The sequence below is a fragment of the Electrona antarctica genome, assembly GCF_951216825.1.
Source record: "Electrona antarctica genome assembly, chromosome: 9".
Lineage (NCBI taxonomy): Eukaryota > Metazoa > Chordata > Actinopteri > Myctophiformes > Myctophidae > Electrona > Electrona antarctica.
In genome coordinates, this window is record NC_136790.1 from 40,278,324 (window position 1) to 40,303,348 (window position 25,025).

The window sequence follows — 25,025 nt, forward strand, 5'->3', positions numbered from 1 at the left end:
AACCACCGCTATTGTCTTTAAACACAGTTTTGTCAAGTAAACCACATCAATCCAAGCCTGGATGAGATCTTGGCTATACATTTTTTATTTTCTTAAACCCTTAGTTGGTTTTTCACACCTTTGGTGTCTTACATACTTTGTGTAAAAAGGCTTGTACGTTCAACAACGAATTGTGGTTGTTTGTATATGGGTGTGTGTGTGTGTGTATGGTAACATTTGTCAAAGAATTTAAATATACAGTAGTTTCTGTTGGGAATTGTAAACCTGTATCTTTTTTAAGGGACTATCAGTAAGTGTTTTAAATGTTGCTGTAAAATAAGATTACTTTTTTACAGTATGACAATATGCGTGAAACGCATCATTTCACAATTACCGGTACATTTCACCATTCTAAACAGGAATGTTGTATTCATGGTTAAATAATAGGAATGAATAGCTTAATTAAAATTAAAAGCCCAATTATGTCACATTCACTCTCACTTTGTCAAAAAAAATATTTATTTGAAAATCAGTCACAAAACATATTAACACATTAAAATACTAATTACATGTGAACATGTTGATACATCTATTGAAGGCTGACAACTTTGATCTGATAACAAAAAATAAGTGTGTTCAAATTATTCCATCCAGATCTATGTGGAAAATCCAGTAATAAGCCTTTATTTATGTAAAGCCTAATTTATGCTACTAGAGCGGTGCCTGTTAGGCGCTGGCCTACTTGGAACAATGCAAGTTGGAAATGAATGCCCCACCCAGTTATTATGTCTGTGTCCCTTTTATGCCCATATATGGAGTTCTTTGTCAGGCATGCCCAAATGTGGAGTCTATGCAGATGTCAGAACAAGCATTGTGATGTCAGAACAAGGGTGATCAGGTCCAGAGCCCGGGCAGAGGCTTTTGTGCTGGTTCCTGACAAGGCTATCCGACAGACTCGACACCGGGCAGGGCACTCCCTGTGGGGTTGTGGAACGTGTGTGTCGAATTTGAAGTCTGTGGGGCGAACGGTTCTCAAGTTACGTGGATTACAGACATATACGCACACACAGACTTGGTGCATTTATAGATAGATGACAAAAAAGGGAGAGATATGTTACTCAAGTTACTTTTTCACTAAAGCATAAATTTGCCTTAGAGCTCTTCACCCATTTATTGCTGTATTTTAGGTAGGGTAAGTGATATTCCTTTGTTAAAATAAGTGCTAAATAACTATATTCTGAGACTAATCATTGCTAGTGTTTGTTCAGTAACAGGTCTCCCTGTCTCTCCAGCTCTTAAACAGAGTATGTATTTTATACTATACAGGTTTAATGTTTGTCTTGTCTAGACAAACATTAAAAACAACATTGACAATGGACAGAGTCTAATGTTTGTTTTGTCACTAACACAAACATTAAATGCCATTAACAATGAACAGCGTTTAATGTTTGTTTTGTCTGTCACTGAGCAAATCGGCAGCATATGATGTTATGTTATGATATCGCGATGATGTAAGATGATAAGGGTTGGTAAAGCGCCCCTCACTTCACTTCAGAGCTGGAGAGGTGGGGAGACCACCATTATTGAACAAACACTATAGCAATGAATACTATCAGAATATATGCTTTAACCTTTTAACAAATATCACTTACCCTACCTTTAATATAATAGTTCCTCACTAATGTTCATTATGAGATGGCACAATTCCCATCTTCTCACTTAGCATTTAATTGGTGGGCTATGAACAGTTAAGAAACCTGAGTGCCTACCAATGACAACCAATGACTTAATTTTGTCAAGCCAATAGAAACTACAGTTTTTTGTCTAACTGGAAAGTTAGCATGATGAAATAAAAGCTATTGTTATTGCATAAAAATATTAAAACAAAATCACCACCAATTACCAAAGAATTAAAATGTTGAACTTGTTTCAACTGTACAAAGACGTCTAAGACACAGAGCGAGTAGATAGGAATTGTGCCATCTTATGAGCACCAGTAAGGACCAAATATACTGTAGCCTATATGAAGATAGGTGCTTTAAGAGCCAACGGTATAGTTTATATCCCACGCACACTGTTAAGCTCACATTAGTAATGCATTGTGTAGTATGTGTAGTATTTTTGCATTGTGTAGTAAGTGATTTGACCATCATTTTATTGCATGTCCCCTCTACATCTGGTCCGAGGACAAAGACTTCAGTGTCAATCAAGCATCAACTGAGTCCCCAGACCTTAAATTCATTGATACTCCTTGGAGACAGGTGATGTGTGTTGATTTAGCCTGATGGAAATAATGTCAGCATTGTTGAGGTACTATGGTGTTTGGTCCTGCAGGCTTTCTGTCTTAAACCTAATAGTAGTAAAATATATACGTTGTTCTTTATTAGCTTTAATTCATGTCAGTTAGATTTTAGACACAATTATCACTTTACTGAAAAAAAATGTATTGACAAAAACAAACACATCCTGGTCTTCTGGTCTCACCACCTCCCGTTCATTAATTTGGCACCTTCACATAATCATCATGTGTTTAAAGATTGTAATACTGTACAAAATATCATACCTAAGAATCAATATAAACTTTATCATCAATGGGTTGGCAAGAAACATACACTTGAGGCCTTATGGTTTCAGGGATCCTGTGTCTTTGTGGTGCAGCCATACTTCCATTTCATGCTGTTCAAGAGCTTTCTTCTGAGCTTTGGTCAAAGGAAGGTCATTGGCAGGAGTGCACAGGGTTGAGATTCGCTAACAAAGAAGAGAAGATTTAGATGACCAAAGAGCAGTGGTGTAAAGTTACCAAGTACATTACTCAAGTACTGTACTTAAAGGAGCATTCAGTGATTTGGGTGATTTGGAAAACCACCCAGTCCGCCCCGGTAACAAAATGTGCACATGCAGTCATGCACGCACTACAGTGGGGGGAAGTGCAACAGGCCAACAGCATGTGCGCCAAGGCCCGCCCCCACTCGATCATGATTGGAGGAAGGCCCCTCTCATCCTGATTGGATGAAGGCTTTGCCACCCGCCACCAAAACTGAAACTAGGGTTTTTTGACCCCAGGGGCTCACTGGGGACAGGGAGGAACTCCTTATATGGTCAGTACACTCTATAGTAGGGAGGTTTATAAACACAAAAAAAGAAAACTAAGTGATATTTGAATGAAGTGAAATCACTGAATATACCTTTAAGTTCAATTTTGAGGTGCTTTTACTACTGTATTCCACTGTATTCCAATATACTTTTTCTTCTACTCCACTACATCTCAGAGACAAATATTGTACTTTTACTCCACTACAATTATTTTAAAACTTTAGTTACTAGTTGCTTTGTAGATTTTGATTATTACGGTATTAAAAAACATACATTAACCACTTCAGTCCTATTTAAACCTTGAGTACTTTCCAGAATTTTACTTTGTAACATTATTTCTACATTGCAGTATTGATACGTTTAGTCAAAATATGAGTACTTTTTCCACCACTGCCAAAGAGTATTATTTAAAGAAGGCATGTTTTAGTTTTTAGTTTATTACACAAACAGCATACCGTACCTGTCTCAGAGAACCAGGAGTAACAATGACAATGTACAACATCCAAAGAGGAACCATGAGTGTAGAGGAGAGAGTGAACCACCAACCAAGTGTGTAGCCCCACCATGGATATTCAATTGTGTTGTTGAACTTCAGAGGGGTAAATTTGACCAAGGAGAACACAAACGTTCCCTGAAATTAGTTGTGAGAACAGTTTAATCCATGAATAAGAAAAAAATCTTGTAAAAGAAAACCTGATTTTGTATGTTTCCTTAAAGTGTTCACAAGCAATTGTTTGCAATTCAAATTCCTCAAACAGAGGTTTCTATTTTTTTTTATCAAGTGAATTGATTTGTTGAATATTTTAACCTAAATTACTCACCATACATATTAATGGAGTTACGTACTTCAAACAGTACTTAATCAAGGGGAACGGACGATATCCAATCATGTCTTCTATGTTATCGTAGAAGCGGTCTGCACCTATGGGATGGATATCGACATTCAGGGAATTCAATGTGATTGATGATTTCAGTGTCATCACAAGTGCAGTATTCTCCAGTGAACCATACCATTAACAAAGACACCTACATTCCTTTTTACGTAACTTACCATAAACCCAGCCAATACCCACAGACTGCAGTATAGCAAAGAGGAGAAGGGTCATCCCACTACAGGCATAGTAATCAAACACCTGGAAGACGTACAGTCCACCCTATGTTTGGGAGTAAGTTGTTAATTAGTTGTATAAGAGATGAGGAACCATTTTGATCATGAATAAAGGATGCAGCATCAGAGTTTGGTACTTGATCTTACTTCTGTAACCATCACCAGGCCTATGAAGAAGCAGAACACACTAATACCAAGCAGAAGAAGTTTACGTCGATGTCCGACTTGAAAGAACTCAGGATACATGTCGGAAATTGCTGTCATGAGAGCTTCCAGACCTACAAACTGAAACAGTGTAATTTCAGTTTATATGACGACACAGTAACATAATCAGTGTTAATTTAACTCAGACATGGTAAAGTGGGTGGTTAGATCACAGCATTGAATGGCCGAACTGTTTGATACCACTGACCGGAGCAAGGCAGTCATTTTTACAAAAGTCATAGTATAAAGATTATTTACGGCACAAACAAGGGACTAAATTCTTTTCGCTCCTATGCCACCAAAATGTGGAACGCCCTACCAACAGTCATTAAGACATGCGAATCCCTTGACTCCTTCAAAACCGCTCTCAAAGGGCACCTACGGACGGCTGCAATTCGAAACTGGCCCCCGTAAAATCTGAATCCCCCCCCACTGCCCCCCCCCCCCTTTTTCCCTCTCTGTATATGTTTCTTTTCCCTTTTTACCTCCTTTATGATGAATTCCTGTTCTGTCCTTTGTCTATATAGAAGTGTCTATTTGTACGTCTCTAAATGTTTTTGATGAATTGAACATGGTGGACCCTATTGGAAACAAGTGTAATGCTTAATTGGGTCGTCCACTCACAGTTAACAGCCTTTGTATTAAGTTTGTGCTTGAAATGTACTGTAATTCTGCAAACTGTTAATAAATATTTCAATCAATCAATCAATCAATCACACGAGTTACCAGAAATTGGATTGTCTTTCTGGATTGTCTTTGACCACAGAAAGAAGTTAACCACTTTCATCCTGCCTGCTGTCCAGGCATGTCATAAAAATAGCAAAAACAGATCTACAACCTCACATGATGACACATTCTGAGCTTTTGGATAGTCTAGTCTTGCTATTTTCTTATGTCAAAGTATAAAAATAGGACTTAAGTGGTTAACATGTCTTTATTTCGCACATTTAGGAAAAGGGTAAACCTACCTGACTGTCCAAACCAAGTAAGATGACCATAACGAAGAAGAAGATAGCCCAGATCTGAGGCAGAGGCATCATGGCCACTGCACGAGGATAAGCGATAAAAGCCAGACCAGGACCTGCATGGATAGAGCGAAAGTAAAGATCCTTAAGCCCTAACCACACCAAAGGGTCGAGACGGTTTTAGCGTTGTCCCAGCGGTGTGATCTGTCCTGTTGCACGTTGAGGCACGTTGATGCTCGTTGTCCTTAGTGATTCAACGCATGGAATGGCCCAAAGGGCCAAAGGGTCACCATGCAAAATATTCTTAAAAAGAAATAATAGAGCTGGACTTTGGTCAACCCATTCCTGGGATATGTGAGAATGGTCCAGTGAATTAAGGCACAGTCTAATTACATCAACTGTCCATTGTGGAGTATGAGATTATTTTTGTACCCTCTATCACTAATGATGGGTGAAAATCACCTGAAAGCCTGCCTGGCCACCTCAGACATCAGCAACATTATGAAAATCACAATATTACAATTGTTCGGGTGAAATTCCCCCAATGTTCTAGGGTAAATTAAAACATCCTCCCACAGTTGGCAAGGGAGAAGGCAAACAATGTCATGGTAATGGACTGGGGACTGGGGTTTGAAACAAGAAAATCTGTGTGGACCAGACCAGTATTGAAGGACCTCTTTATTATTCCAATTCTCACCTGACTCAGCCACTTTTGATATGTCCATGTTCTGCTCATAAGCCATGAAACCAAGTGCAGAGAAGATGGCGAAGCCAGCTACAAAACTGGTCCCACTGTTCAGTAGGCATAGGTACACACAGTCCCTAAAAGACACATTTTTGGTCACAGTAGTATCGGTTTGGATGTGCAAAAAATGTGTTTCATTAGGAAAAATTGCCTACATGTCTACATGCATAGAACATGATCAATAACAATGTTAAGCAGTTTCCCTTGAACTGTCCTATAGCTAGATACTCCTAATAAACACTCCTATAGAGTATGTCATATACACTGGGGAGTTTAGCATGTATTTAGTTTGTATTTGGAATGATAACCAATAATCAATACATTAAATGATTCCAGTACAGTACTTGTATTATAATACTGCAGGATGCAAGCCGTTGTAGGTTTTTACAATCAGAACATGACACAAATTAAACTTGGTCCTGCTGTCTTTAATAGCAATCAACCTTTTGATTATATAAGAATCTTCATCAGTACGATCAGATCGGCTCTAACCCTAAAAATAAATAAATACAAACATCTTAATTCTATGTCTGTCCTGCATCTGTTTACCAGGTCAGATGTGCCCATTGTACGTTTTTATAATCCACCAGTCATGCACCTTCAGTACAGTACAGTACAGTACAGTACAGTACAGTACAGTACAGTACAGTACAGTACAGTACAGTACAGTACAGTACAGTACAGTACAGTACAGTACAGTACATTGCAGACTTACTTGTAACAGTTGTTGTTGTATTTGTTGTAACTGCCAAGTGCAGTTAAGCAGCCAATACAAATGGCATATGAATAGAATATTTGTGTCCCAGCATCCATCCACACCTGCAACAGAGAGAGTACAAAGTACTCACATTTCCATTTCTTTATTGGCACACACCAAAAAGGAACGCTTACGCATTTTGGCTATGAGCCTTCATCAGAGCCATTTATACTTTTTTGGGATGTGCTACCTTTTTGGATTTTTTTTTATTCCTATTTTCTTTTGATAGATTAATCTAATATAAGAGACTTCACAATACATTTAGTTAGTTAGTTAGTTAGTTAGTTATCTCGGTCATGGTTTAGCACAGCATTTGTACATACAGAATGAAGGTTCACATATTAAACATATAACTAATATATAAATTAGTTATTACATAGAAAACAATCACACCCGTGTGAAGTAAGTGGTGCAACTCCGTGTGGGGGTCCCCAGGGGGTCACTGTACTGTACTGTACTGTACTGTACTGTACTGTACTGTACTGTACTGTACTGTACTGTACTGTACTGTACTGTACTGTACTGTACTGTACTGATACACCTGAAATCATCATATATACAGTTAATATACATGTATGTGTGTGTTAGGCTGCACACTAGTGACACTTGGTTTTGATTTTCGTGCTCAGACCCAGGCAGCCAGCCAGCCAGCCAGCCAGGCAATAAATACGGTAGTTACATAATATTAGTAATATTCTATAATAATTTATTGAACTCACTGTTTTATATATATATATGAAGTGGTTGCTTCATACAGTATATATACTGTTTAAATTTGTTTGTAAGTGTAAGCATATATGAATACATATATTCATTTATGCGCACGTATGCTCGTATGCACACGTACGTATGAGGATACACACTTTCACTTTTACTATATAAATATGTAATGTAATGTAATATGATTAATAAAATAATCATACAATTATAATTAATTACAGTGATTCTATATATGTTTGATCTAGTTGGTTTTCAGTGACCCTAGGGTCCCTGTTTTATGGGGGGGGATGTGTGACGACCCTCTCCTACCCTGCCTAACATGGCCGCTGCTAGGGCTCATTGGCAGGGTGGAGTTGGATCGTCAGTGAGATTGGACCACACCTGAGTCTGGTGTGTCCCACGCCTATATAAGTGTCAATCTGCCCTTCACTCCTGAGTCTTTTCTCCTCTCTACTGGGTTGTTTGTTTGTGTGCCTTGGTTTACGCCTTACAACATTCCCACTGCACATACACTCGCACGCATGCACTGCTTACACACCGATGATCATTCATATTCTTATACTTGATTGTGATTTAGTTAGTTAACCTTTAAATAAATATATTTTTATACACTTAACTGTGCCTGTGTCTCCCTTTTGTTGCAATCCTGAGTCAGATTGTAACAGTCTCAATTACCTTAGGTTTATATGATCTGAATATTGAATATTTTGATGGAGTGGCTACATTTTAGTTTGGTATCCAGTTTATTCCATAGGTTTACCCCAACTGAATTCGTATCAAATTTCACAGCCTTCTAATACCTTATGAGGAACAAAAATATTTTTTTTTGTTTTTCAGTTGGGGTTGGCGCCAGAACAAAAAATAAAACGGAACAAATATAAAACAACTGCATGAGAGCAACAAGAATAATCGGGCCTAGGGACCGAATAGAGAGCAAGGACAGTGAGTATCATGAAAAAAGTGCACTTGTAGGTAAGATTTCTCTTGTACGTCAGCTGCACTAATTAGGCCATTTGTCCAGTTGTTCATTGCACTAGAGCGGTGCCCGTGGGGCCTCTACAGCGTTGCCCGTTGGATGCTTCCATACTTGGAATGAGGCAAGTTGATAATGCATGCCCCGCAGATATTATGTCTGTGTCCCTTTTATGCCCATATATGGAGTTATTTGTCAGACATGCCCAAATATGGAGTCTATGCAGACATCAGAATGATGTCAAAACCACAGGCACAGGCAAAGGCCTTTTTGGGGAGGTTCTGGACAGCAGTGGGTCCGACCGGCTCGACACCTGGCACTGCACTCCCTGCGGTGTTGTGGAACGTGTGTGTTGAATTTGAAGTCGTTGGGGCGAACGGTTCTCGAGTTACGTGGATTACACACAGACAGACTTGGTAGATAGATAGACAGATAGATAGATAGATAGATAGATAGATAGATAGATAGATAGATATCTTATTATTGACTAATACATGCCAAGACATTGTAGATGATGAACAGGCCATTTTTTGCACTCATATTGGAATAAAGGACGCAACTCAAAATTATTTAAGAGAATCATAAACAACCTATTTGTAAGCAAAATGTAAAAAAAGATCATTCTGCTTTAAGTAGCATGTGACGGGTCAAACTAGGGGGTTTTCATGATTCTGAATCCATTGCAAGCATTTGTTTTGCACGAAAAACACTCATTGGGCTAAAAACAGAGATGGCTGTCATCACAAATGTGATGAGGCCATTTGTTAGCCCTAGTTTTCTGTGCAAAACAGAAAACACACATCAACACATCATCCTACCTGAGGATCAGAAAGGCGGGACGGGTCTGGGTAGAGGTAGAACTTGATTCCATCTATAGCCCCGGGCAACGTGCACCCACGGACAAGCAACACCACCAGCATTAAATATGGGAAAGTAGCAGTGAAGTAAACCACCTATGAGAGAACCAGTGTGCATTAGTTGTCTCTGCATGGAATATTAGTGTTATTTTTGATATTACCAAGATGTTTTACATATTTCAGTGAGACACTTGCTTTAGGACATTTCGAAGTACCATTTATGACAGATTGACAAATGATGCAAGCTACTAAAGTCACTACTGTCTTCATCCTAAATCTTGACAAAATAAATTAAACAATCGATCCCTGAATCCAGTATATTCTCATAAACTGAATTTCCCTTGCGGGATCAATAAAGGTCTTGTGGCCTGGGCCAGGGCTCAATGGTCCAGGCACCTTGGCTGGTAATCCAGCCTGGCAGTGTGCCGTGGGTTCGACTCCCGATCCCGACGGCCCCCACCGCCCTCCACCCCCCCCCCCCCACCCCCCGTCAGCCTACCGTCTGTCCCTCCATAAAAAATATAAAATAAAGGCGAAAGCCACAAAAAAACATTAAAAAATAAAGGTCTTGTGTTATAAAAAGAACCTAGAAGTTCTAAATATTGAGTAAATTCAATACGACAGTGTCTTGTCTTTGAACAGAAAGTATACTATTACTAACCAAGCTACAATTCTCTGTAAGTATGGGACTGGCAGTTGACTGAATTGAGGACAAATTCTTTGAAATACCAAATATTACACTCGCGCTCCAATGTGCTTTTTGTTCAACGCTTTTGATCAAAAATGTGCTTTGTCATCATCATGGTCAGGTTATTTGTGTCCGGGTAGCTCAGTCGGTAGAGCTCTAACCTTTGGACCACAAATTCATGGGTTCGATCCAGGGCACCTCCTACTCCGCGTATGAGTAGCACGGCTTGGTTGCGTCAAGTCAAGTGGTAAGTGGATCTGATAGTGGTTGTGGTGCTCCACTTCAGCATCTATCTCCCAGGGGACTACCACATTGTAACGGGGACAGACTCCTGCGTGTTACTGGCTGATACTGTCTCTCAAGCCAGACAGTCAGACAGACACTCTTCCACAATCTCTGAATGCTTGCCTGCCAATATTTAGATATTTTGACTTAAAATCATACTGTGTATCATACTGTGTATGTGTGTAACATTCATTTTAATAGTCTGTTTTAGCGAGTCTAGCTACACACCTGTACTGTATATCTCCACTGTCTTTACAGTGATTGTCTATGAAAGGAACGCTGAAAAAGGAATGCTGCAAAGAGGATATTTTGGAAAGCTACAACACCTCGTCACAAGCTGTAATTATTAATTATAATAAATACAGGGGCGCGTTCCCCGTGGGTGCTCGGCTATCTCCGTGGGAGTGCACCCACGGGATCGGCGCATATGACACAATTGACACACTATGTGACTTTAGCACGTGGATATCACAACAACAATGAAAAAAGCAGAGATGGTGTCTTACCTTACCTGTAGACTTCACTCCTTTCCAGACACAAAAGTAACAAATAATCCAGGATAAAAGAAGACATAATGCCAGCTCCCATCGTATACTGCCCAATTCATCAATGCTTCCAGTTATATTCAAAACTCTTCTCCTGCAAAACAAAATTTCAGTCACAAATCGTACGTTCCAATCCTTTCAGATTATTATATTAGCATTTCCATTTCCTATTCCATAAATTATGGAAAACCTCCCTGTCAATCTGCAAATCTGATTTCCATATTTATAAATACAATATATATTTTAAGCAATTCACTTGACATTTTGATGGCCTATCTTTTATAACTTTGGATAATCTGAAGCCTATGTAACATTTTGTTTTTGTATACTGCTTTGTATTTATTGTAATGTGTATGCGGACTATGCGCACATGCGCGTGAGTGGATGTCAATAGTGTTTTGGTCCATTTGTAGTGACAATGATAGGTTCTGTATTTTATGGCTTCTAGTCACCTGCCGCCTACATACATTATGGAAACTAGCTAGTGACTAAATACAAAGCATGTTTTCAGTTTTGATTAATGTATTTTGTATCTGGTCCCCAAAACAACTAAAACAAAACAAATGGGATTTTGGGATAGGCTGCAGTTTGTCTACTCACTCCCAGAATTCCCTTACTGGCGATGTTGCATTTTCTGTTACAGTCCAATTGACGAGGTCAGTCTTTCGATGAAACTCCACACAGGTATCTGTGTGAAATACACATACACATACATACTATTGTTGATCGAGGCAGCATTCAAGAACATTCAGGGGTCCTTGAGATGAAAATGTTTGAGAATGTTCCCCCCCTGTTGACATTTTTATGTTTCAATTTTGTATTTGTATTTCTTTGGTCATGTTTGGTCATACATTTGGCCACATATCCAAATTTGAAAATACCGGGACCCGGGAGCCCCACAAGAGGACATTTGCCAATATTTTCTTTTTAAGTAGCAGATCTACATGCTCATAACACGTCACGGTGCAATGTTGTGAGAACATGTGTTTGTCTTCATTAGCATTCTAGACAAAACAAAAAGATAAAACCGAATGCTATGTTTGGGCAATAGGTCAAAGTTTATCCATGGCCTTACTGTAATTGGACAGAAGGTGGTACTATGGGCATTGACATTAACAAGATCGAAAAGATCTTACCAAATCATCTTTAAACTTTCTACATTTATAGGCACTTAACAGGCATGAATACAGGTACATTACATGTCGTTGCTGTCGGGAGGAACTCCAAAATGTTAATTTTTCAGAAAATGAAAACTATACATTTTTCAGGAAATGAAGAAAACCTTATATTTTGAAAACAAAGCATTACTGCCTCATCAAGGTTGGTGTTGTGTCTTTATAGAGCGCTGCAGTCCCTTCATGACGACGACTGGCCCAGGAAATAATTCCCCATGCATTTTCCCCATAGACATTTCAAAAAGTATTTATATTGGGGCACGGTGGCACAGTTGGTAGTGTTGTCGCCTCACAGCTAGAAGGTCCTGGGTTCGATTCCTGCTCGAGACACTGTGGGTGCTGGCGGCGTGTTTCCTCCTCCGCGTCATCAGTGCCCATACCCGAGGCGGGGTTGGCGAAAGGGCCTTTCTGTGTGGAGTTTGCATGTTCTCCCCGTGTCCCCTAGGGTAGGTACCCTCACAAAAAACATGCAGTAATCCTGGTCTAAACTGCCTCCCCCTGGCCAGCCGGGGCGCCTGATGGAGGGGAAAGTTTCCCTGGTTGGACGTAGCGTGTGGAAGGAACACGTTATTCCAACCAGGGAAACTCCCCCCTCACAGGTGCAAAGGAGCAACTTGGACACTCAGGCATGAAGGAAGCATGAGTTCAAGTCCGTTGCTCTCCCCATGTCCCCCATATGGGGACTAGGTTGGCGGAGGGTGTGTAGAGCCCAAGATCACATTAGATAATTGACACAGGGGTGAAAAATGGGTTACAAAATCGTGGGTTAAAAAATATTAAAAAAAAGAAAAGTATTTATTTAAAGATCTGTAAGCCTCGAACAAAGCCAACTCGGATCATGACAAATCATGACAACAAACACAATTTATTTTATTTATTTATTTATTTTATTTTATTTTATTTAGGCCAAACAAATAATTAGAAAGAAGGAAAAAAGGGCACGTACAACACTTTTTTGTTGTTGTTTTTCTTCTTTGTAATTATTTGTTCAGCCTAAAATATGGTGTTTGTTGTCATGATTTGTCACGATCCGAGTTGGCTTTGTCCGTGGCTTTAAAGGTCTTTAAATAAATACCCACTGTGACTGATAACAGCTAATGTTATGAGCTAACTTTAGCTACAACAACTTCTAAAGCCATAACAAAACACAGTGATTTAACCAAAAGAAGAACGTCTGAAACTAACGAAAACAACAGCCGGGAGGTTGTGACACAGAAACATACACGTTAAAAAAGAATTAATAATACATAACTAAATACATAAATAAATAAAAAATAAAAACCCTCAAAAATGGAGTTAGGTGGTTTCCTCCCGACAGCAACGATATAATACAATTATATGATGCAACCGTGTATGGGCATTCAAAGCATGAATTATCAGTTGTGCATTTAAAACTTCAACGTACCTGTGTTCCAAAAGTTTCTACAACTTGACCAGGGCAGCTCTGAGCTGAAAGAAGAGAAGAGGTAGAAGAACGCCCATGCCAGTATGACGATGTAATAAATACTGGAGTATAACACCACCACCTGACTTCCATAACCGATTCCTGAAAGGAAATAAATAAATCATGTGTTACTCAGTGTTAACCCATTTCGGACTGAGGCCGACTGATGCCTAAACCCTGACCTAAGTTTTCTGAAAAGCTTCAACTATTTATATAGCAGCATCAATGTTTTAAATTTTTTTGAATACTGTACATAGGCTACTGCATGTACAGAGCCCCAAAAGGGGTTCCCGTCCAGAAGGGTTAAAACACAGAAAGGGGTTCCCGCCCAGAATGGGAATTACACTAATTTACCTAATGTTTCTACAAGGAAAATAAAGTCAATTCAAAAAAAGATTTTGGATTATATCAGTTATTCATCTTGCCCACTATGGTATGGTGAAAATGAAGGACATAAAAGTTAACTTTGTCCAGCTGTTGGAAAAATAACCTCTTTAATTCTTAACTTCTTTTCACCGGACTGGTTGGACGTAGTGTGTGGAAGGAACACATTATTCCAACCAGTTCCTTTCCCCTCCATCAGGTGCCTCTGGCCAGGGGGAGGCAGTATAGAGACCAGGATTACTGCATGTTTTTTGTGAGGGTACCTACCCTAGGGGACATGGGGAGAACATGCAAACTCCACACAAAAAGGCCCTTTTGCCAACCCCACCTAGGGTTTTCTTTTTCATTCTGTAACATATTAATTTCAGGGCGACACAGTGTGTTAATATTGTGCAAAAATACTAGGAAAGTTGGAATCTCGTGAGCACAGGTTTGTCAGATAGGAATAACCATTAACTTTTGTAACTCATGCAAACATGTGCCAGGTCACACACAGAAGGTAAAACACATTAATTATTGCTTTACAACCAACATTTACAATACTAACTTAAAGGGAGTAGTTCACCCTAAAACAAATACTTATTTTCTATCAATTACATACCCCATGAAGCCTTGAATTCATGGAGATTCTTTTGTTTGTGTTGCATTCCTAAGCCAATAATTGGCGTAGGAATTGGTGGGGTGAGCAGCACGCAGCAGGCGTTTGGGCAGATTCAATTCTCTCCTGGAAGAATAACGATAGACTTGGTCTGTGCTGGTAGCCATGAGGTTATGCAATGACGCACATGGTTGCTCCACTTGGTCCATAATAAATCTGGAGTAACATCCATCCTGAGGACAATACCGCACTGATCCTGACCCTGCCGTTCACACGGATACTGTATTTTCTTTTTTTCAGTGTATTATACAGTACAGTTACTGTACTAATGTACTGTATATTGTTGATAATGTATCTATATTGTCATTGTACTGATATTGCTTTTTTTAATGCAAGCGTGCGTGCATGCATTCCTGCATCTGTGTGTAACTCTACTGTAAGCTTCATTGGACATAATACCATTTTGTAAATGATCACACCTCATAAGATACTTTGTAATGTATGTTTAGTTCAGGGGTGGGCAACTGGCGGCCACATGCGGCCCCCACCTTCACTTAATGTGGCCCTCAGGTTAATGTCAGAATACTGATATAATATTGGTTTCAGCTGTTACAATTCCACAACATGCAAACATGACCCGCTTTAATTACTTATATTAATTAAGCTATACTAATGAAATTAGTATAGCTCAATGCTTCAACACAAGTATAATTAAAGGCATTTGAAATTACATAAAAATGTTAATTTTCAGGATTCCAATTCAAAAATAGCAAAAATGTAAGATTTCAATTCGAGTATAGCAAAAATAGCCGATCTACAAGCTCAAAACGCGTCGCAGCGCGACGCGTTTTGAGCTTGTAGATCGGCTATTTTTGCGACGACAGTAATATATGGCCCTAGGGAGTGAGTGTGGAAATATAGTGGCCCTCTCCATCGTCAAAGTTGCCCACCCCTGGTTTAGTTTATAGTGAATAGTAGATGTTTACCTGCAAACAAGGGGCAGAGTTTCTGCCAGCAGGTGATGCCTCCCTGTGCAGTGTACTGGCCCATAGACGTCTCCAGGAGGAATAAGGGGATGCCACAGGTAAAGAGGAAGAGGACATAAGGGATGAAGAACACCCCTTAGAAACAAGACAAGTTATTTATCAACATTTGACAGTACATAAGAATCTTACTGAATTGAGAATATATATTAGCATTTCTATAGACTAGAGCAGTGGTACGCAGTGGCAATGGTAACTTCAAGGACCCTCATGACCCAGATTCCTGTAAGGATCATTTGAAACCCCTCAAAGAATCCAGAGTGTACTTGGACCCCACTTTGAGAACCACTGCTATAGAGCGTCGCAGTCCCGCCTCCTACCCTGGACCAGGAAATGAAACCCAATGCATTTTCCTCATAGACATTTCTTAAAGTATTTATTTAAAGACGGTTACGCCGCGGACAAAGCCAACTCGAGTCGTGACAACTCATGACAACACAAACAATATTTTGGACCAAACAAATAATTACAAAGAAGAAAAACAACAAAAAAAGTGTTGTAACCTGCCGTTTTTTTCTTCTTTCTAATTATTTGTTTGGTCCAAAATATTGTTTGTGTTGTCATGAGTTGTCACGACTCGAGTTGGCTTTGTCCGCGGCGTAAACGTCTTTAAATAAATACTTTAAGAAATGTCTATGAGAATAATGCATTGGGTTTCATTTCCTGGTCCAGGGTAGGAGGCGGGACTGCGACGCTCTATAGAGCCATGGAATAATTAAATATCCGATATTGAATGGATGTGAACAATACGATATTATTACAAAACATTTTATAAACAATGTGAAAACTATATGTTGTTTTGGTGCTGCTATATGCATTTAGTTTTACAGTCTTGACTCACCTCCTCCATTTTTGTAGCACAGATATGGGAATCTCCACACATTTCCGAGGCCTATGATTTGTCCTGCAACAGCAAGGAGGAACTCCAACTTGCTTGACCATTGGTCTCTAGTCACGGTGGTGGGTGGACAATGGACAAGTCCCATGTCCAGTTTGTACTTGACAGCTGGGTCATAGTGTTTGTCCATCATACTGTAGGGAGGGTAGTGCAGAGGTTAATCAAGCAGCTTGGCAACGCCCACCAGTGACTTACTATTGATGATATGCACACGGCTGCCATCTTGTCAGCAAGGTGCTACCTCGGTGCAACTTCCCATAGACAGCCCATTCATCCAAACAGAACAGTCCTATCTAATTGTATTAACGTCAAACTCACCAACATTGCAGCTGTACGGAAGCTTGAATTATCCTCTTTCTATCTGCAATGTGTGTGTTTAATAAAAATCCACTGTAGGCATGTTATGAGCTACTCCCTGTCAAGAAATTCCTTGCAGATGATTTTGTTCTAAGTGCTGGAGTTTGGAAGTGCTTGTTGACTATCACTTAACAGCCCATGTGTACCACCTTTAGAATTTGCACATAATGCAGGAGGCAGCAGGAGGTTGCTTTACTGATAACGAGCAATGTTGGTGAGTTTGACGTTATTTAATACAATTAAATATGACTTTTCTGTTTGGATGAATGGGCTGTCTATGGGAAGTTGCACCTAGGTAGCACCTTGCTGTCAAGATGGCAGCCGTGTGCATATCATCAATACAGAGCCAGACAGCTCTCATCATACTTAAATACCCACAGTTCTTAAAAAAGCCTTGTCTTTTCAACCTTGGACTGAATTAGTGTGTGCTTGATATTGGAGCTTGTTATCACAGTTTCTACAATCACAGACTTAAACTATGTACTTTTAACTAGGGATACACCGATATGGAAATTCTTGGCCGATACCGATGTAAATAACAATTAGCCGATAGTCAATACAAATATTTATTTATTTAGTTTTTGGTGTTATTATTTACACCATTTGCAACCAATACACCAACATAGCCAGTGCAACAGAAACAGCCACTACTAGCTACTGCAGCACTGCCATCTGTGAATGTAAACCAATATTGACCGATAACGCCAAATATCATAAAACATATGGTTATTCACTTGTAAAATTAAAATAAATCATAAAAGTGTAACATTTCTCTACACATGAAACTATTTATATTATGTATACTATCGATACAACTATTGATTATGTGGGGGTGCCACAAATCCTATCAATCCCATCACTATGCACTGACCATGTGGTGGTCCTTGTAAGTCATAAGTTCCAATTATCACCATGTCTTGTACTCTCTCTGTCCTAGGTTTTTCTCTCTGCATGCACTCTCCTATCTACTGTAAATGAAGCATAAATGCCAAAATAAATCAAAAAAACATATTCCAGTTCCACACTATGCCTGAGGCCTTGTTGCATTAGGGTAGGAGGGCACTGCTCAGCACTGCCTTGGCAGAAGTCTAATTCTGTCATCAATGTTGCCTTTGTGTTGGTGCATGGCATTTACAGTGGGAGTTAAACACACTGGAAAATATGTTTTTCCACTACTATTCATATGAAAACCATTCTCTTCACTGTTTTTGAGTGGTGCGAGCCACTCCTATAGACAGCTATGTGTGTCCCTATGTATGCGTGTCCCACATGTACGTACGTACGTACGTACGTATGTACGTACATGTGTCCCTCCGAGTACGGAACTAGCGTTTGTTGACCACCAAGTGTTACTGTTGCGCAGCCACGCACGCACGCACACACACGCACACACGCACACACGCGCACACACACACACACACACACACACACACACACACACACACACACACACACACACACACACACACACACACACACACACACACACAGAGAGAGGCCAGGGAGGAGGGCTTCTACAGTGCAGTAACAGTAGAGTTACTACAGCACGAGTACAGTACAGCACCACTCACTCCAGACTGGTCTGATTTTAAGTGAAGAGAAGTCCAACTGTCAGAGCAGAACATAAAAATAAAATAAATAAACTTACATTTATCAATGCCTAAATGTACATAAATACAATACAATACAATTTTGTTTTATTCATATATTTATTAATTTTCCTGAATAACAATGGCACAATATTACATAATTCAAATGAACGCTAATTGAAAAGCACCATGGACGTCAGTGAATGTTTCTATACATACACACTAAAGTTCATGCAAATCTAAAGTGTGGTTGCCTGTAGAAATGCATTTTAAGTACCATTTAGATATTTAGCAGATACACTTTTAAAAAAGTATGTATAAGAGAGTTAATTAATACAGTTTTGTATTTTTCAGCTGGCTGAAACCTTGATTGACTGCATCTCCTACATATTAAAAGCACTGTTGCTATTTCTGGAACGATTATTAAACGGTTCTTTGTTATTGGTTAGTATTACTTTGTCAAAAACATGCTTATTAAATAAGGTTGTTATAAATACCGTGAATATTTGTCAAGTCACAAGAGGCCTAGAGTAGGCCTACCATGAGAATAAAGGTATAGGTATTAAAACAGTAATTTAGGAGATCCAGTGAGCAACATGTCTAGTATCAATGCTACATACAGTTGGAGGCCATCGATATTGTCCTTTTCTTTTTGCTGAGGTTTGCGTGATCTGTTCAAAAGGACAGTTAACCCATTTTGGGCGGGAACCCCTTTTGGTGTTTTAAACATTATGTTATAATTTAGCTATTGAAAAATAGCAGATCTACAAGCTCATAGCGCGCCACCGAGTGGCGCCCTACGAGCTTGTAGGTCTGCTATTTTTGAAAAATCGTGAAAATATTTATTTCAGAAAACTTAGAAGGATTTTTTTAAATTTTGAGGTCAGGCCTAAATGGGTCAAATGATAAGGGACAATATCGGTGGCACCCAACTGTATCACTTAAGGAGGATTTTGTGCATTGCAACGTGGCAAAAGCATGCATGTCTATTGCCATCTATGTTTGTTAAGGTCTGCTGTTTAAACTGCAAACAAAGTCAGTAGTAGGGCTGACCTTCCATCGTTTTCTTTTAAGTCAAAGCTTACACACACGCATCCGCCTGGGTGACGCAGACGGCAGACTGCAGTCTGCTGGGAATTGTAGAGGTTGAGTTCCACAGATAGATATTGTGAAAATAGACGATCTACAAGCTCACAACGCCTTTCGTTGCGAGGCGTTGTGAACTTGTAGATCGTCTATTTTCAAAAATATTGCCTCTTTCTTATATTATTTGACAGTTTGACCAATGTTTGACCAGTTTTTAGTAGCCCTATAGTTTGTTGATGCCCTTTGATGCAGTAATGGTCTTTTATTTTATTTTAGTTTTATTTCATTTATTTTATTTTATTAAAAATAAAGTCCTTAAATTGTCACTTCACTGTGGGGACGGCCAAAATCCCGTGGGGACCCAACTGGGGGTCCCGACCCACAGGTTGAGAACCACTGGGGTAGAGGGCATTTACAACAACCAAAGTTCTGTACAAAGCGAGACAAAACATCAACAAGGAAATATGCAAATGCAACAACAACAAAGTCACATGTCACATCAATCAGATAGAAAGACACGATGGACTCAAATGTGATTAAAAGCTCATGAAAAAAAGGGAATTGTGAATTTGTGAGTAGGGATTTAAAAATCTCAATAGAATGAGCACTTCTAATTTGGGTGGGCAGACTGTTCAAAGCCTAGGAGCAGCGGAAGGACAGGCACAGTCACCTCTACTCATCGGTCGGTTTTAGGAACCTCCAGGAGCAACTTGTTGGCAGGGGCCAGCCCGCGCAAAGATTTATAAACAAATAGAAGCTTAAAATGAATTCTAAAATTGACAGGGGCAGTAAGAAGGCGAACAGCCACATTTTGCAGCAGCTGCAGGCGCCTAAGTGAAGACTGGTGAATACTGGTGAATACTGGTGAATAGGGAGTTGCAATAATTCAGTCTTGAAAATATAAAAGCATGATGGAATCTCTGTCTGCAGGGTACGACTGAAACCAGGCCAGGGCAGTGCCAGAGATACCATTTGTGATTAAAAAAAATGTGTCTATAGTCCTACCTGTATCACCAAAGAGAACCCGTCAATATAAGAGCCACTGACATTCCTGCAGCGCTTCTATGTCTCTATTTTTATGACGTTGTGATGTCATGCTCTACACCAGGGGTTCTCAACCCGTGGGTCGCGACCCCTCGGGGGGTCGCCAAATTATTTTAGGGGGTCCCCAAATTATTTTCAAAAAAAAAAAAAAAAAAAAAAGATTTATTTTTAAATTTTATTTTCACTTTTTTTCAAAAATAGCAGACCTACAAGCTCGTAGCGCGCGCTATGAGCTTGTAGATCTGCTATTTTTCAATAGCTAAATTATAACAATGCTTAAAACACCAAAAGGGGTTCCCGCCCAAAATGGTTTAAGGTTATTGTAGCAGTCAATTTATATTGGGGGTCGGGAGGGGGCGGGGCGGGGGTCCCGAGACATTGCCAAAGCATTTCCGGGGGTCCCCGGCCAAAAACGTTGAGAACCCCTGCTCTACACCAGGGGTGCCCACACTTTTTAGACTTGAGAGCTACTTTCAAAATGCCCACCAAAAAAAAAAGAATTATCCCATTGTTGAAAATAGTTACATAGACAAACGCACTTGGAATGGGAAATAAAGGTGGAAAATGGAATAGGTAGGGATTTTTGTATATAACTTTGTAATGCTACTGACGTTTGTGTGAAACATGTTGAAAACAAAGTATTGCATTGTGGGATTGAGCTGCCCTAGTCTACACAGTATGCTGCTGAAAGATCCAGGAGGACCAGGACTGAGGAGCTGCCAGAATCAGCAGTTAAAAGCTAATCATTAAAAACTCTCAAGAGAGCAGATTCAGTACTGTGCTTAATTCTGGTCTAAATTCATTGACTAGAGTTCATGCCTCTCTGCTACCTTCTGCTGCCAATCTTACACTTCTAAGTCACTCTGGTCATTTTAGCATTTGGATTGGAATCACATTTGGCCATTTAAATTTTATATTTTACATTTAAATAGCACTTTTATCCAAGGCGCTTTACAGAGATTGTGCATTATATTCACCCATTCACACACCGATGCCGGCGGAAACCATGCAAGGCACCAACCTTCACATCGGGAGCAATTAGGGGTTCAGAGTCATGCTCAAGGACACTTCGGCAGAATCGGCACTAACTCTCGGGGAGTCCAGGTTCGAACTGGGAACCTTGCGAGAATATCAATGTAGCGTAGTGCCATATGCACAATGCACATACACAGATGAGATTCTGACAAATACCTGAAAATGAGTCCACCTAGAAAAGGCAATGGACCGTGTCCTGGGCAGACACTTTTCATTCATAAATTGATTGACAGTAGTCTCAATGAAGAGGCTGGCTGTAAACTACAGTATGTGATAACAAACATGGACTAAAGGCAGCTGTACTCAAGTTTAGAGTTATGAAATGAAAATGTAAAGTACACTGCTGTGATAAACAATGCCTTAGGGGGTTTCAAAGAGATACAAATTGTTGATTGATTATATGATTGATTCATATTTTGTTATTAATAACAATACATAATCTTTGGTAATATCCTAATACATCATAGTAGGCTATATTATTTTCATGGTCTTTTTTATAGGTGCTTAGGGTGAATCAAGGCAATTAAATGCCTAGATGAGAAGTTCAAGTTTGTGTTTAATTGGCTCGTTTGACTCAGAGCACATTTAGGCTACTGTCTTTATTCTTCTTGTTTATGTCAAACCTCCATGAATTACATTTTGTACATGCACTGTAGATATCCTACTGTATCCTGGTTGCTAATTTATTCTCACTTCATATTCTGTACACTGGAAACAAGTTCTTGAGCTTAGCCCAGATACCCTGGGTAAATATAGTAATCAATCACTCTCCATTGCTGCCTGCTAAAGAGTTTTACCACTTTACCAGTTTTACCAGGTTAAGGACGTTTTACCACTTCCTTAACCTGTATTATATATACCCAATATCATATCTTGTTGTATACCATTATAGCACAGTCTCTGCGGCATGTCACATATTTCTTCTGGTTGTACTTGTATGAGTGAGTGGCAAACCCTTTCAATCTTTGAATATTAGTTTGTGTAAAATATATTGTTTTTAAGCGTTTATTACATATACTGTAAGCACACTATCAGCTTTGTTGCTCAATCACTGGTATAAATTGTTTAGATATTAACTTATTATTATGCTTATAAACTTTATTCAGCGATAAAGCCCTGCATGTAATAGCCTAGCTATACCGGCACGCATGCTTCAGAGCCGTCTGATGTGTTAAACAAGAAGAAACAGCCACTCCCATTTGAGCGTTCAGCTTTTAGACAGTAACCTTTGTCCTACATTCAGCAGCCACAAATACTAAACACCAGTGTGATCACTGAAGCATTTACAGTAACTATGGGGATGCCCTTATGCTGTAACAGAGATTACAGCCCTCTGTAATCTACACCTACAATCAACACTATAAACAATATTCTACAGATTTAAAGGGAGAACTAAAGGGAGTGGGATGGATAAAGTGTACCTGAGGGAGGAGGTTTGTAGGTCAGACGTCTGTGGTTGCTTTATTTTTCCATTTAGCTCTAGGTGGAAGACTCTGTCTGGTGCTTTTTGGTAAATAACAAGCCTAGCCTAGACACCCAAGTAGTATCTCCTAGCCAAATGTCCTCTCCAGCCACAAGTGAGCCCATGTGGAGAGTTTGAGAGTGCCTTGTGTGTATATGAGAGAGAGAGAGAGAGAGAGAGAGAGAGAGAGAGAGAGAGAGTGAGAGAGAGGGAGAGTGAGAGAGAGAGAGAGAGAGAGAGAGAGAGAGAGAGCTCCTCTGAATTGAGAGAGAGGGAGAGAGTGAGAGAGAGAAAGAGAGAGTGAAAGAGAGAGAGAGTGGGACAGCATGTGTCTGAGTGAGCAGCTTAAGGCGGAGCTTATTAAACAGAATGGTGCCATGGTGAGGGGAAGAGGAGGGGGTTTGCTCAGTGAATACTGCAGGAATGGTTATTAAAAAGAACAGCATGAACACCATGTGGAATGGGAAGAGGGGGGGAATCCCCCACGAGCAGTTTAACATTACCAAGTTGTTATGCTTACAGCCTAAATAATTGGTTATGTTAAATGACCAAGTGTTGTTCCTTCAAAGTATACTTACTTTTGACTTAAATTGTTCATTCTACAAAGTATTAGGCAACCTACTTATTTTGGTGACCCTATATGGCCTTTCCTCTAGCACTGCCCAGAGGTCCACATTTCCAAATGCACTCACTTTTATGCACTCACAATATCACAAATCTATGGCCAGAAAAGATGCACTCAGGAAGAGTGAACTCCACTGATTTTGTGATGCCTTTCCTCTTGTGCCTAGGCTGCATGTTGTGTTTTTATTAATTTTTTCTCTATGTTTTTATACTTTTATTTTGTTCTTTGCCATTGTTCTATCATTTTAACTACTTGACTGTGTTTTATTGTATTCTTTTTTGTGTCCTGCCCTGTGAAGCACTTTGAGCTGCATTTATGTATGAAAGGTGCTATACAAATAAAGTTTATTATTAATATATTATTATTACTCTTGTGCCTATTCACTTAGTCATAAGGTCCACAGAATGAGAGGTCTGCTCTGCCTGAAACATCACAAAAAAGTTATGGACAATTTTGTATACCACACCATAGACAACCAATATAAGGCATTAATGTTCCAAATTTCATCATACTTTAAGTAGAATGTGACATGTCAAACTAGGGTTTTCATGATTCTGAATCCATTCCAAGCATTAGTTTTGCATGAAAAACACTTGCCCAAATGTGCCAAAATGTGCTGACTTCACATTTGTGATGACGGCTATGGCCGTTTTTAGGCCAAGGAGTGTTTTTGTGCAAAACTAATGCTTGGAATGGATTCAGAATCATGAAGCCCCCCTAGTTTGACATGTCACATGCTACTTAAAGCATGATGGAATTTGGAGTTTGTTTATAGGTTGTCTATGGTGTGGTGTACAAAAATGGTAATTTTTTCGCGATGTTTCTGGCAGAGCAGACCTCTCATTCTGTGGACCTTAATGACCAAGTGAATAGAGAACAAGCCCAAATTGATTAAATCAATGAATTACCAGCTGCATTATTATTATCTGTGGGTCTGCTGCTGACGTTATGCCACTTTTTAGCTGCGCTCCGCTGTTATGCTCAAATTAGTGACCCTAAAGAATTCTGAGGCAACATGGCTGGAGACGAGGCAGCAGATCAGAACTGCTCGACTAGCCGTGCAGACGATGGGATGTTATGGGTTGTTGCCAGTGGTGGCAACTGTCGTGACAGAAATAAGCTAAGCAGCCTCCAAAAACCAAACCAGGCAAGCAACTGTGAATGAATCCACGTTAGGCTGGAAATATGCAGACTTGGCAACACTCAGCAGAAAGACTTGCGGTGTCCGTCTACCGGTCACAATAGCGGTGTCCGTCTACCGGTCGCAAGTTTCCCAGGTAAACACTAACCTGCCGCTTCTACGAAGCAGCTGGTAAAAAATCACACTCGTGTGAAGTGAGGGGCTTTAATATATTAAAGTCTAACT

The 25,025-nt window shown here is 39.7% G+C and overlaps 1 protein-coding gene across 2 annotated transcripts; it reads right to left on the reverse strand.

Moving 5' to 3' along the window:
- Positions 1–480: 480 nt before the first annotated feature.
- slc6a22.1 (solute carrier family 6 member 22, tandem duplicate 1) lies at positions 481–23,132 on the reverse strand. 2 transcript variants are annotated; one of them, XM_079511111.1, is made up of 15 exons: positions 22,994–23,132; positions 16,405–16,595; positions 15,507–15,641; positions 13,500–13,640; positions 11,520–11,607; positions 10,881–11,013; positions 9,363–9,497; positions 6,810–6,913; positions 6,047–6,171; positions 5,353–5,465; positions 4,328–4,465; positions 4,124–4,226; positions 3,894–3,994; positions 3,533–3,703; positions 481–2,727 (listed from the first exon to the last, which is right to left on the reverse strand). In XM_079511111.1, the coding sequence occupies exons 2-15, from the start codon at positions 16,592–16,594 to the stop codon at positions 2,602–2,604; spliced, it is 1,803 nt and encodes a 600-aa protein (XP_079367237.1). In that variant the 5' UTR covers position 16,595; positions 22,994–23,132; the 3' UTR covers positions 481–2,601. The 2 variants fall into 2 exon arrangements, with proteins under 2 accessions (XP_079367237.1, XP_079367238.1); XM_079511112.1 differs by lacking the exons at positions 15,507–15,641; positions 16,405–16,595; positions 22,994–23,132 and adding an exon at positions 14,045–14,190.
- Between the last annotated feature and the right edge of the window lie 1,893 nt (positions 23,133–25,025).

What these genes read in the sequence shown, in the direction of transcription:
- slc6a22.1 (XM_079511111.1), bottom strand. Translation starts at nt 16,594, where the DNA reads ATGATGGACAAACACTATGACCCAGCTGTCAAGTACAAACTGGACATG. An exon ending in GTGCTACAAAAATGGAGGAG is followed by an intron (nt 15,642 to 16,404) that starts GTGAGTCAAGAC and finishes CTTGTTTCTAAG; the next exon opens with GGGTGTTCTTCATCCCTTAT. An exon ending in TAACTCCATTAATATGTATG is followed by an intron (nt 3,704 to 3,893) that starts GTGAGTAATTTA and finishes AACTAATTTCAG; the next exon opens with GGAACGTTTGTGTTCTCCTT.